The sequence below is a fragment of the Dermacentor andersoni genome, chromosome 7 (genome assembly GCF_023375885.2).
Source record: "Dermacentor andersoni chromosome 7, qqDerAnde1_hic_scaffold, whole genome shotgun sequence".
Taxonomy (NCBI): domain Eukaryota; kingdom Metazoa; phylum Arthropoda; class Arachnida; order Ixodida; family Ixodidae; genus Dermacentor; species Dermacentor andersoni.
In genome coordinates, this window is record NC_092820.1 from 18,939,862 (window position 1) to 18,954,144 (window position 14,283).

At 45.2% G+C, this 14,283-nt stretch overlaps 1 protein-coding gene across 1 annotated transcript in view; it reads right to left on the reverse strand.

Annotated features, from left to right (window-relative positions):
- LOC126535625 (cytochrome P450 2U1-like) overlaps positions 1-14,283 on the reverse strand; it is a 101,246-nt gene that overhangs the window by 19,667 nt on the left and 67,296 nt on the right. Inside the window, exon 3 of the mRNA XM_072289559.1 lies at positions 11,887-12,145. Within this exon, the coding sequence (XP_072145660.1) occupies positions 11,887-12,145 (259 nt within the window). The remainder of the gene's footprint in view (positions 1-11,886; positions 12,146-14,283) is intronic.

Consider the following 14,283-nt stretch of genomic DNA (forward strand, 5'->3'; position numbering starts at 1 on the left):
TTACCAAGTTGGGATCTGGCTGGGTATTGCTCTGGCTTATCTTTCCTCCCATTATGTAACATCGATCTAAGCAGCGGGTGCGCTCAATTGCACTATCTACTACTTGTGAAGGACATTTTTAGCATACAAGAGTGTATTTCAGTTCATCGCGGTGTCTCAGATTTGGAACGGATTCTTCAGAATCTGTGAGCCTGGGAGTAGGAGACGCTTGTTTTGTAGTGGTTGGGATGGCTATTATGGATATGCAGACATTGCTGATGATCTGTAGGTTCTTTGTATAGGGTCGCGGAAATGCGACCGTGACTTAGTGGCAGAGTGACGTCGAGGAAGCGAACAGCATCATGGAAGAAGTTGTGCGTGAAGCAAATTGACGGGTGCAAGGAATTGAAATAGGAATTCAAGTGTAGGTGACATTGTTCCTGTCGGCCCGCACAAAGAAAATATTCAGCAATCGCTTGTAAAATATTGGTACTAGGGTGCAGTATGAGAGCAAAGGGATTTCTAACGATGCCATCAAGGTTTTTGCATAATTTGGCACCATCTTCGTTCCCATGGCGATTCCTTTAATAGCAGATAATGGTTGGTGTCGAACTCGAAGTGATTATATTTAAGTACCAAATTCAGAATTGTCTCAATTGTATCCTTCTTTACATGGTTAAGTAGGTTGGAGCAAGCATAGGCGGAAACTCTGGAAGATTTGCCCTCGGCGTGCGGTAAGTTGGCGTACAAAAATGCGACATTTTGGTCTTTAAATATATATATATATATATATATATATATATATATGTATATATATATATATATATATATATATATACATATATATATATATATATATATATATATATATATATATATATATATATACTCTGACGAAGGCTGGTCCACCAGCCGAAAACGTTAAGTAAAGGCAGTCTTCCAAAAAGTTCGTCGTCTCTTTCCTGCGTATGCTACGTCGGGTCCTGCGTGCTGAACTTTGAAGAAAACCCCTATATATATATATATATATATATATATATATATATATATATATATATATATATATATATATATATATATATATATATTGCACTGAAGGTACTGGGCAGTGGGCATGGTGCTGGTGCAAGAGAAGACGACGAGAAGTGCCTGCTTCCCCGTTACGATATAGCGCCAACCTGTTTACGCCTAGCGCTACAACCTATATCTAGTTACCCTTCTTCTAGGCGAACACCCCCGTTGCATTTGGTGGAGGTGCTGGGTATAACAAGCAGCCACTTACGGCTGCTGGAATTGTAGTTGCGGCGGTACAGCAGGTTATCCCGAATGATGAAGTGCGTGGCTTGGCGACGAAGCGTCCGAGAGATCGGTGCTGGCGACTGGCTGGACAGGAAGTCAATAAGCGAAGAGATCCATCGGTCTTTGCGCTGCTCTGATGGCATGTCGGAAATGTTGAGGGCGAAGGCACCGCAGGTAGAAATAGACGAGTGGACAGGACCAGAGGGCAGGGGTGACCGGAATAGAGCGTCTGCGTCTGAATGCTTTCGGCCTGAGCGATAAACAACGCGGATGTCGTACTCTTGTAGGCGCAATGCCCAACGGGCAAGCCGACCAGTTGGATCATTTAGTGAAGATAACCAGCATAGGGCATGGTGGTCAGTCACGATGTCAAATGGACGCCCGTACACATATGGACGAAATTTGGCGATAGCCCAAATGATGGCCAGACATTCCTTCTCAGTAACCGAGTAGTTCGCCTCGGCTTTGGTAAGGGTGCGGCTGGCATACGCGACGACGTACTCTTCGAAGCCATCCTTGCGTTGTGCAAGAACAGCGCCGAGCCCGACATCACTAGCGTCCGTATGGATCTCAGTTGGAGCAGAGGGATCGAAGTGTCGCAGTACTGGAGGCGAGGTGAGAACGCGTCGTAGTTCTTGGAATGTGTCGTCGCACGCTGGGGACCAGGCTGATAGGTCAGAACTGCAGGTGAGAAGCTGCGTCAAGGGGGCGATGATAGAGGCAAAGTTACGGCTGAAGACCTCTGCCAAAGTTGCCGTGAAAGCCGACCAGGTGGTAAAATTGGCTTCATGATTGCGGAACCATAGGTTTGCCACGTCAGTCAAGTAAAAGATGACATTTGTGAGCTTGGCGCGGTCGTCCCACTTATTATAGGCGCTTACACGGTCATATTCGGCGAGCCAGTCTTCTACGTCGTGGTCGTCTGTGCCGCTAAATATAGCCGGATCGCGCTGCCGGATGACGCCAGAACAGACGATGGTGGGGGGAACGGCAGCAGCAGCCTGGGACGGTCCCGGTTCATCCATTGCAACAGCTGGTGGTAGCGTTCGGCTGCGGAGTTCCAGGATGTCGAAGAGAAACCCAGCAGCTCCACCAAATATATATATATACATGTGCGTGCGTGCGTGCGTGTGCGTGTGCGTGTGCGTGTGCGTGTGCGTGTGTGTGCGTGTGTGTGTGTGTGTGTGTGTGTGTGTGTGTGTGTGTGTGTGTGTGTGTGTGTGTATACAAAATTGCTTAAACATGGCCTGGAGTGCTGCCTGATCCCAGTGACCAGAACCGGTAACGCACTCCCTCACCAGAACAGGAGTGGCCACCCTGGTGCAGTACTTGGCCACAAACTCCTATATGAATACAACAATCAAACCCCGGCCCTCAGTCCCCAGCAGCTGCGAAGCAACTGACCACGGCGGCGGTCAGACCTGGGACGCAGCAGAGGGTGCTAAGGATCCCTGGATCCGGACAGGCCGCCATTGGAATCTGAACCTACCAACGTTTAACGCAAGAACGTTATCTAGTGAGGCGAGTCTAGCAGTGCTGTTGGAAGAATTAGAGGGGAGTAAATGGGATATAATAGGGCTCAGTGAAGTTACGAGGACTAATAGAAGCATATACAGTGCTAAAAAGCGGGCACGTCCTGTGCCACCGATGCTTAACGGAGAGACGAGAACTAGGAGTCGGATTCCTGATTCATAAGAATATAGCCGGTGACATGCAGGAATTCTATAGCATTAACGAGAGGGTGGCAGGTCTTGTTGTGTAACCTAATAAGCCGTACAAAATTAAGGTCGTACAGGTCTGCGCCCCTCCATCCAGTCATGATGACCAGGAAGTCGAAAGTTTCTGTGAAGACGTGGAATTAACGATGGGTAAAGTGAAAACAAAATACACTATACTAATGGGCAACTTCAATGCCAAGGTAGGCAAGAAGCAGGCTGGAGACAAGTCAGTGGGTAATATGGCATAGGCACTAGGAATATCAGGGGAGAGCTATTAGTAGACTTTCCGGAACAGAATAATATGCGGATAACGAATACCTTCTTCCGGAAGCGGGATAGCCGAAAGTGGACGTGGAGGAGCCCGAACGGCGACACTAGAAATGAAATAGACTTCATACTCTGCGCTAACCCTGGTATAATACAAGATGTGGACGTGCTCGGCAAGGTGCGCTGCAGTGACCATAGGAGGCTAAGAACTCGAATTAGCCTAGACCTGAGGAGGGAACGGAAGAAACTGGTACATAAGTAGCCGATCAATGAGTTAGCGGTAAGAGGGAAAATAGAGGAATTCCAGATCAAGCTATAGAACAGGTATTCGACTTTAACTCAGGAAGAGGACCTTAGTGTTGAAGCAATGAACGATAATCCTTAATAACGACAATCATTAAGGAGTGTGCAATCGAAATAGGTGCTAACTTCGTTATACAGGATAACAGTAAGCTATCGCAGGAGACGAAAGATCTGATCAAGAAACGCCAATGTATGAAAGCCTCTAACCCTACAGCTGGAATAGAACTGGCAGAACTTTCGAAGTTAATCAACAAGCGTAAGACAGCTGACAAAAGAAGTACAATATGGATGAAATTGAACATGCTCTCAGGAACGGCGGAAGCCTAAAAGCAGTGAAGCAGAAAGTAGGAATGGGCGAGAATCAGATGTATGCGTTAAGGAGACAAAGCCGGCAATATCATTACTAATATGGATGAGATAGTTCAAGTGGCTGAGGAGTTCTATGCAGATTTATACAGTACCAGTGGTGCCCACCATGATAATGGAAGAGAGAATAGTCTAGAGAAACTCGAAATCCCACAGGTAATGCCGCAAGAAGTTAAGAAAGCCTTGGGAGCTATTCAAAGGGGGAAGGCAGCTGGGGAGGATCAGGTAACACGACATTTTTTGGAGGAGGGTGGGCAGATTGTTCTAGAGAAATTGGCCACCCTGTATACGCAATGCCTCATGACCTCGAGCGTACCGGAATCTTGGAAGAACGCTAACATAATCCTAATCCATAAAACAGGGGACGCCAAAGACTTGAAAAATTATAGACCCATCAGTTTACCGTCCGTTGCCTACAAAGTATTTACTAAGGTAATTGCAAATAGAATCAGGAACACCTTAGACTTCCGTCAACCAAAGGACCAGGCAGGATTCCGTAAAGGCTACTCAACAATAGACCATATTCACACTATCAATCAGGTGATAGAAAAATGTGCGGAATATAACCAACCTTTATATATAGCTTTCATTGATTACGAGAAAGCGTTTGATTCAGTCGAAACCTCAGCAGTCGTGAAGGCATTGCGGAATCAGGATGTAGACGAGCCCTATGTAAAAATACTGAAAGATATATATAGCGGATCCGCAGCCACCATAGTCCTCCATAAAGAAAGCAAGAAAATCCCAATAAAGAAAGGCGTCAGGCAGGGAGATACGATCTCTCCAATGCTATTCACAGCGTGTTTACAGGAGGTATTCAGAGACCTGGATTGGGAAGAATTGGGGATAACAGTTAATGGGGAATACCTTAGTAACTTGCGATTCGCTGATGATATTGCCTTGCTTAGTAACTCAGGGGACCAATTGCAATGCATGCTCACTAACCTGGAGAGGCAAAGCAGAAGAGTGGGTCTAAAAATTAATCTGCACAAAACTAAAGTAATGTTTAACAGTCCCGGAAGAGAACAGCAATTCACAATAGGTAACGAGGCACTGGAATCGGTAAGGGAATATAGCTTCTTAGGGCAGGCAGCGACCGCGGATCGAGATCATAAGACGGAAATAATCAGAAGAATAATAATGGGCTGGGGTGCGTTTGGCAGGCATTCTCAGATCATGAACAGCAGGTTGCCATTATCGCTCAAAAGAAAAGTGTATAATAGCTGTGTCTTACCAGTACTCACAGGGCAGAAACATGGAGGCTTACGAAAAGGGTTCTACCTAAATTGAGGACGACGCAACGAGCTGTGGAAAGGACGTTATGATGGACGATGGGCTATGATGGGTGTAACGTTAAGCGTTAAGAAAAGAGCACATTGGGTGAGGGAACAAACGCGAGTTAATGACATCTTAGTTGAAATCAAGAAAAAAAAATGGGCATGGGCAGGACATGCGATGACGAGGGAAGATAACCGATGGTCATTAAGGGTTACGGACTGGATTCCAAGGGTAGGGAAGCGTAGCAGGGGGCGGATGAGATTACGAAGTTTGCAGGGACGACATGGCTACAATTAGTACATGACCGGGGTAGTTCGAGAAGTGTGGGAGAGGCGTTCGCCCTGCAATTGGCGTAACCAGGCTGATGATATATATATACATATATATATATATATATATATATGTGTGTGTGTGTGTGTGTGTGTGTGTGTGTGTGTGTGTGTGTGTGTGTGTGTGTGTGTGTGTGTGTGTGTGTGTGTGAGAGAGAGATATGGGTCTGAAATTGGCAACAATATTTTTGTCTCCTTTCTTGTGAATCGGTATTATTTTAGCCTTTTTCCAGTCGTGTGGTAGATTAGTAGTTGCTAGTGACTTACGAAAAATCTGTCCCAGATATCTACTGCACTACTGAGCATATTTTTTTAGGAATTCGTTAGGAATTTTGTCAGGGCCACGAGCTTTTTCAGGGTCAATGTTGAGGGGAAGATTGTAGATTCCGGTGTCCGTTATTATTAAGGGATCAAGCACTAAGGTGTACGATGGTGGAAGAAGGGGAAGTGTACCATTGTCTTCCGTGAATACTGACTTGAAGAAATCGCTATATTTATTTGCCGTTGCACTTGTTCCTTCGTCTGTTAGTTTGGTTGTTACATGCTCGGTACTGCGCAGATGTTTCCAGAATCTTCGTGAGTTATTTTTGGGAATTAGGAAGCTAAGAAGAGTGACGCTGTAGTAGTATTGTTTCGAATCTTTTAATTTTTTCCTGAATTGCCTAACTGCAGATTTTAACATCAAAGTATGTAGATGGTTTTGGCGTATTCTTGTTTGCCTTACGAAGCCGATTTGCGCGCCGTTTAGCATGGATGACTTCGCGTGTGATCCACGGATTCTTAAGGTGCTGTTTTTACTTTTGTATTGGAATATAATTAGTTATACAGTGCAGGAGAATGCTCTTGAAATGTAGCCACAAGGCATCTACATCAGTAGATTCCTGAGATGCTTTTTCCAAAAAGGAATCGAATTCATGCGACCGATAAGTTAGTAGGCTGGCGTCAGCTGCTTTATGAATGTTAAAAGAAGGTTTTACTGTAGACAAGGTAGTAATACAATGATCAAGCTGGAATGTACACATAGGTATACTGTGATCAGATATCCCATCAATAATAATGGTTGATAAGAAATATGAGGTCGAGGATATTTTTCGTTGAGCCTTGAACGCGAGTAGGACGAGTGACAAGTTTATGTAGGTTAAAATTTAACATTAAGTCTACTAGCACTTCTGAGATTTCTGATGTGTGATGCATTGTGGGCCTGTCTATATTAGCAAGAGTAAAGCCGCCCGCAAGAATAATCCTGGATTGATGGACATGACGCTGCATATATTCTTGAATTGCTGAAAGGCACGCACGGTCAGAAGAAGGGCCACAAATTCACAAATAGCCACTAATTCACAAATACACAATTCACACCAATTACAATTCACAAATAGCCCATGATACTAGAAAGAAACACGATGCCCATAGCTTCCGATGGCAGCGGAGTAGTGATATGCCGTAGTATTTTCAAGTCCGTATTGTTTGGCCCGCTGCTGCGAAGGGCCTTTTGGTAATTGCATCCCTAACGATGGCATCCCTAACGAGTTTCTTTATCGATACGCCGAATGGAATTCTAAATATCTTGCATTAATTTTCCGGTCTTCACTTCATAGCGGTTTTTTAACAAAGGTGTGGAAGCAAGCTAAAGTGATTCCTGTCCTCAAAAGCGGCGGTGCTGACAATTTAGCAAACTATCGCCCTATATCAATTACTAGTACCTGTTCAAAGATGCTTGAACATATCATCTCGAAACATCTGTTAAATTATATTAATGGATATAACCTGTTATCTATCCACCAACATGGCTTTCGCCAAGGCCTATCCACAACATCTCAGCTCATCGAATTAGCCCATGATCTTTCAGAAACTATTAACTCTCGGGGACAAACGGGTATGATCTTCATGGACATTGCGAAGGTATTTGATAAAGTGTCTCACCATAAACTACTAAGAAAAATTGATATTATATTCAATAATGCTGCTATAACACAATGGTTCTCATCCTATTTTCTTTCTCGCGAGCAATATGTCGAAACTAGTTGTACAAGGTCTCAGATTTCATGTGTTAAATCGGGAGTTCCCCAAGGCAGTGTTCTGGGCCCCCTTTTATTTCTCTTATTTATAAATGACCTCCCTAATGAAATAGACGTTTCCATCAGGCTCTTTGCAGATGACTGCATTATATACAATAAAATTAATACAGCAGGAGACCAGGCTAAATTACAAGCAAATTTACAGAACATAAAGAAATGGTGTGATGAATGGCAAATGGTGCTAAATCCATTAAAAACTGTAGTTATGACAGTCTCAAGAAAGTTAAATTTCTTAAACTACTCTTATTTTATTAATAATCATGAACTTATAAGAGTTCATCAGCATAAGTATCTTGGCATGATTTTCTCAAGTGATCTTCGCTGGAACCAACATATAGATTATGTGTGTGCCAAGGCCAACAAGTCACTCTGGTGTCTGAGGCGTAATTTACCTTTCGCAACTCAAGAAACAACACTTCTAGCTTATAACACATTAATTAGACCTATAGTTGAATATGCTAAGGTTGTCTGGGACCCTTACACTGCTATAAATATATCAAAACTCGAACGTTATTCATATTCAATGAATTCAATGAAGCGTTTGAAGCTTTTAGGTAGAAAGAAAAAAAATCTCATCTGTACGGAGCGTACAAAGTGAATGGTATGGTTAGGACAACGATACTACTTAGCCCCTATTGCATTACGTTTGGTACGACTCGTCATGTTTTGTTACAAGTTTGTAAAATTACGTTTTCACTCACCGCGAAAGAGTAGAGTGCATTAGTGTCGCAACACAAAGCACGGTGCATAGCGAGCACCGGCGAACGCTATGCGTTCTTTAATCAGTCCTCTTCTACACAATAGGGAAATACATGCACGCAAGGATTCATCATCAGCATCATAATCATCATCAGCTTATTTTATGTCCACTGCAGGACGAAGACCTGTCCATGCGATCTCCAATTACACCTGTCCTGCGCCAACTGATTCCAACTATGTTTTTGGTTACATTAAATTTCGGAGGTATTTTTTCGTACAGAACTCCGTGTTAATGACCTGGCCAAAGCAAGGATCCTAGTTCACTAGATCTACGAATGAATGGGGACGTTTAACAAAACAGCCACGGGGTGACCGTTACTTTATCTTGCTTCTGGAAGCGTCTAGGCAAAAGAAAGCCTACGCGAAGTTGGCACTATCTTACGGCTGCAGACGTTTACGTCATGCAGCGTCGTAACGCAAAAGAGCTCACGTACCTTGAATCATTGGTATTTGAAGCGGCAGACGATGGTAAGGCGCACGCCTCCACCGCAAAGTTGTTCGATTTCGTCTCCTGGCGAGACGACGCTGATGCGCGGAGGACCGCTGAAGCATGTTCATTGAGGTGCCGCACAACTTCGAAATCGTTTTTCCACATTACGTGGTCGGCAGTTGGAGAGCGCTGCCGTTGCGCCATATTTCGCAGCACGATGACCACGAGCGGCTAAATTACTACAACGAAACACGAGATTCTGCGCGCAGCCACTACATGTGCTCGCCGCGAACCTCTCCACAACACCAAGAAGGCGGGTCAAAACATCTGGCTCACTGCTGCCAGACGTCCGACCAATCTCGCGTATCCCGTGCGCAGTGCAGTATAAATATAAAGCTTGAATTCATTAGCTTTGTTTCTCCTTCTAAAAAGTATGCTGTGTTCAGTGAGGGTAACCTGTTAATACCGTGGATGGTGCTTGAGGGCTGTAAAAGATATGCGAATGCGTTGCAAAGCTTGTATATCGGTCTTCCCTCTTTGCTTATCTTGCTAACACGTTGGTAGGTAAAGGCATCATCCACTCGCCCAAAATGGACAGTTGCTAGTTCGGCATCTGCATTGTGTATGACCTGTCCGGGTTGCGAACTTTCAATTGCTAGTAAGTACAGCTGGGCGTGACACTTCCGGAGACGCCGGACGCTTGCGCTCATGCGCGAGTAAGAGCGGCTTCGAGAGAGGAAATGCGGGGATTCTTGCCCCTTGACTATATAGCTCTGCCTATAGTACTACGGAGGAGTATCTTAGCGCGTGTCGCATGTGTTTGTCCCTAGGCGTGCCGGCAGAAGTCGTGGGGCGCGGTAGTGCTGAACTTAGCGTCGCAAGTTGGCGGCTGGACTTAATTATATTTATTCAAACGTGTTTTTACTAACTGAAACAACATGTCATTATTTCGCATTATTAGAGGCGCCTCCTGAACATCAAAGTGGCAACGGGGACACGAAAGCTAGGACCCGGACTGGTCCGTGGGTTGCGGCTCGCCGAGGCCTGCGCGTGCCAGTGGTGTGTAAGAACGGCTGCCCACTATCGCGGACAGCCAGTTTTTTATGCGAAGACCTTCTGGCATGCTTAGGCCTCCACGGCTTAGGCTTCCAGCTTTGATTTCCCCGCTACCCTGGAGCGCCCTGGAGATCCTGCGCCGCCTGCTTTATTATAACCTCAGGTGTTCTCCTTAGGCATCCGTTTCCCGGTTACATGTGCCCTCCTGGGGCAGTGCTTGTAAAAGATGTAATCCTTCGTCGCGACGAAAAACCGACCTGCGAGTTAGGCAACAACGGTCAGAACCAGCGATCAGACACAGCGATCACCAAATCGGGCTCGACCGCACTCCGCAACGCCGGCATTCCTAGGGGACAAACGCATACAACACGCGCTAAGAAACTTCCTTCGTTGTACCTACGCAGAGTCACATATTCAAGGAGCAAAGGCCCCCAGATTTTCTCTCTCACACCAGCTTTTACTCGCGCTTGCGCAGAAACGTCAAGCGCCGCGAGACACACCACGCCCCGCTGTACGCACTAGCAATTGCAGAAATGCGTCTTGGTTCGAAGTCATTCTTGGTTCTCTACAATTCTGTGAACTTATCGAACTCAGTGTAGAACCAAAGGGTCTCAACTGCAGTTTTCTTAGGGGAGTAAAGGGCTAGCGTAGCACATTTTCATAATTTCGCAAATTTTCTCGGATTGTATATCTATCATTGATGAATGCATTTTGTATATTATAATGATGCCCTTAATGGGAATCACCTGGAAATGGTTGGAGGAGGCAGTATTAGGTCAAAGTGTGAAGCTGTGATAATACTTGAGGCTATTGAATCCGAAAATTTCCTTCTTGAATACCAAATCGCTTGTGCTCGCAAGCCACAAGGGTACAAAATAATAAGCGCAGCAACTGTGGTACTTTTCGCTTGAAGCCGTCTCTTGACCGGCACTTCTAAATTTAATTGACGGTTTAGGCTCATGAGAGTAAGGATCAAAATTGCCGGTTTCTTGGACAGTAACTATTTAGTGCAATAAAATTTCCGTCGGACAAGTTCTGCTGAAATTAACAAAATTAGACGATGTTTCTTTACTTTATAGATCCTCCCATAACTGCTTATTTCGATTGTTTGCTGCTATGTTATCCCCTTTTCATGGGACATCAACAAATGCACTTCATTGACATCAAGCCAGCCCGTTATTATTTCTACTCATACTGCCCCTCTTGAGCTCTCTGTAGTACTCTAAATATTTCCTAAGGACAAAACTATTTGTCTTCTCAATTTTATGAACAGCCTTTTTCATTGCAGCCAAGTTTAACAGATTCACTTTCAGTTTCAGTTCATTATCCTTTAGGTACAGTAAATGGGTTACAGGTTTCTTATGGCGGGCATTTTCAGCTACAGTTGTGAATCAAAAAGGAATACCTTTTATAAAAGAAGATCTTTTACCGCGAATTTCACCAGACCTGTAAGTAAAGAAAATTTGTTTGGTAGGCTACGCCGTATTGACTTCTAGGGGTAAGCAGCGCGGAAATAGTAGGACAGAAACCAAGACGTAAACACGCTTCACTTCGGTCGTAATATTTTCTTGCTCCTCCTTTCTAAATTTGTGTATCCGCAAGTTAAATCTGGGTACTTGTTTCGTAATATTGGGCGAAAGAAACTCGAACATGGTGTGAGAAAGTGCAGAATAAAATTTCTTTTGACAGACTTCCACATTTCTCCCGAGGATAGGGAGAGTGCCGATTCTTCACTACAAAAGTGATTCTTCTGTAGGCGTTTTCCGTCAGCGTACCTTTTCTTGCTGCCAGATTTACTGGACGAAAGGCGATTTCGAATAAATTAACTAAAACGTGTACGTAACACGTTTATTCAAAGGGATTTACTCAGAAACAAAAAAAAATACGAAAAGCTGCTAGAATTTTGTAAATGTTGAGGGAACAATGGCAGATGCAGTGATAAAAAAAATCTATATTACTGCAGAACAGAAAGTTGCTCTGGATAGACTGGCGCTCCGTTTGCGTTTCCAGTGTTGCGTACTCACTCTCTGGGAATACCAATGGGGGTCGGCGGCTTGCAGCGGTACATCTCCCATATAGCGGCCATGGTGAGGGGCATGGAGAGGCGATCCTCCCACGTGGGCAGCCGCTCACGGCCCACCACAGCGTCGATCTCGTGCTGTAGCTGCGCCTGCAGACCCTCCGGCTCGGAAGCGAGCTGCAGCAGGTGCGACTGAAGCACATTTGCCGTGGTGGCGGTCGCCGCAACCATCAGATCGCACACATTCCCTACCAGGCGGCTCTCTGCACAAGGTGCCAGGAGTTAATCAACAGGGCAGCGTGTTGGCATCAATGCACGAAATACCATTTATGTGTTTTATACTTTTTGCCTCCGCGAACATTTCACCACATGAAAGCGCACTCGTCTATGAACGCAATCCACGTGTATGTGGAAGTAGAAAGCCAGCAAGGCAAGGAGAAAACTTGTTATAATATTATACCATCCAAGGCTGGTTTTACACAATAGCTATTTTTTACCGTATTTCTTTGTATTCAGGGAATATACCGCGTCCTTCTCAGCAGAAAGTGGCGGTATAGTTCAAACATTAAACTCACCAGATCCTTGTAAATGTGAATAAATTTGCGCCTTCTAATTTCTCTGTTTCCTGTAACGTTTTCTCATGATGATTTACATGGTATGACGACTGGGTTTAGTCAGACAATCTTATTACAGTTTCGTTGATTGTAAGGGAACCCGATGGGAAGAAATGTGAATTTTCTCGAATATATCACGCACTGGTGTGCTGTCGCACATAGACACCACATCTTTCGAGAGGGTCTCACACTAAATATCTTTGGTGTTACTGATGCTTTATGGCTTATAATTTTACGTAAGGAACGACTGTCATGTACTAAGTAACACGAAGGTGCTAAAGAAACCCAATGCGGATACTTTTCGAAATATATCTTGGCAGGTAAAGTAAAAGGCTTGCATTTTACTTTACCTAGGCAGTGACTCCCTGAATTTATTTAAAGGGCCCTTCACCAGATTTGGCCATTGTAAGAAGACCGGCGCAGAGCGCAAATTAAGCTTAGAATTGTGGCTGCAAAGTACTGCGTGCGGCGAAACCAGTTGCAATCGAAATTGAAAGCCTCTTACTGGTGCTGAGGGAGCCCCGTTTTGCTCAAGCAGAGACCAGTCTACATGCGTCATTGACAGCAACGCAATTCATGATGGCACGTGGCTTCGGAAAATCATTTTTGATGCGAAAGCATCCAATGGTCATTGGGCGAAAAAGGCGACGCCTGCAGCATGGCGCCTAAATTCCCACTGGCTGCGACGCCACGTCACGTGCACGTCTCGACGCAGCAGAGCGGGCGACAAGGAACCCCTGCGCGCCAGCTGTTGCATGACTTGAGAGAGCACCGCCCCACGTCCCCCTCGCTCTCGCAAGCCTGTGCTGTTCGCGCGCTCGTTGTCCGCGCAAGCTCTCGCCTGCGTTCTAACTTCGCCTCTGGAATCGCTGGAAAAAAAAAGCAATGCATGAAAGGAACGGAATCAATTTCAAAGGAAAAGCGTTCGCGGCAGTGAGTTTCGAACCTACGACCCCACGCTGAGAGGCCCAGTATCTTGCCCGCTGGGATAAACCAGCACCTACTGTGCACTTTATAACACCACAATACTTGGAGAGAAATTTTCATTGCCAAGCCCAGCGTGACGAAAGCGGTGATGGTAAAATTAACACCACCACATCTTACTCGGGACCGTCTTTTAGATTCTACGGCAGTCGAGCAAGGTAGCATCACGTCAGGATCAGAGCGCACCGACCTTACGCTATCTAGGAGGCATTCGCCAAGCATCTCAACGCGCTCGCTTGCCGGCGACGGGTCGATAACTAGAAGGACCGCTCAGTGGCGTTCTATTGGACAGTAATGCTTTCGCGTTCCCAAATTGCATGCCCTCACATCTTTTGCCCAGTGGTTAGCTTCCGCACACAGTAAAGTTCTGGTAAATATATAAAAAGTACAAACGAAACGTGTAGGAGTACTTTATTTCTCTCGGCGCCTCATAAAAGAACGGCCTACTTTGCCGTCTGCTCATTCCCGTAGTCTTCCGAATAACCAGTGACGAACGAAATTTTAAACTACAGAGATACCCTGAAACCAACAAAAACCGTAAGGGTACGCTTGGAAGAATGGTATCAGAAGTATTATCAATACCAACTGATATCTAATGATACATAGCAGGCACCACGTCTGTAGTTCGCAACGCTTTATGCGCGCTATCGAAGAGCCGGTTGGGCCAGAGGGGGCCAAAATAAATATTACCACGAAGCTGTTAGGCCTAGTTCTCCCAGGCTTATCTACTATCGTCGTAAAATAAAACTCCAACAGCGGAACGCGTGGCCATAGGCCCAATTGAGGCCGCCTGCCTGTGGTTA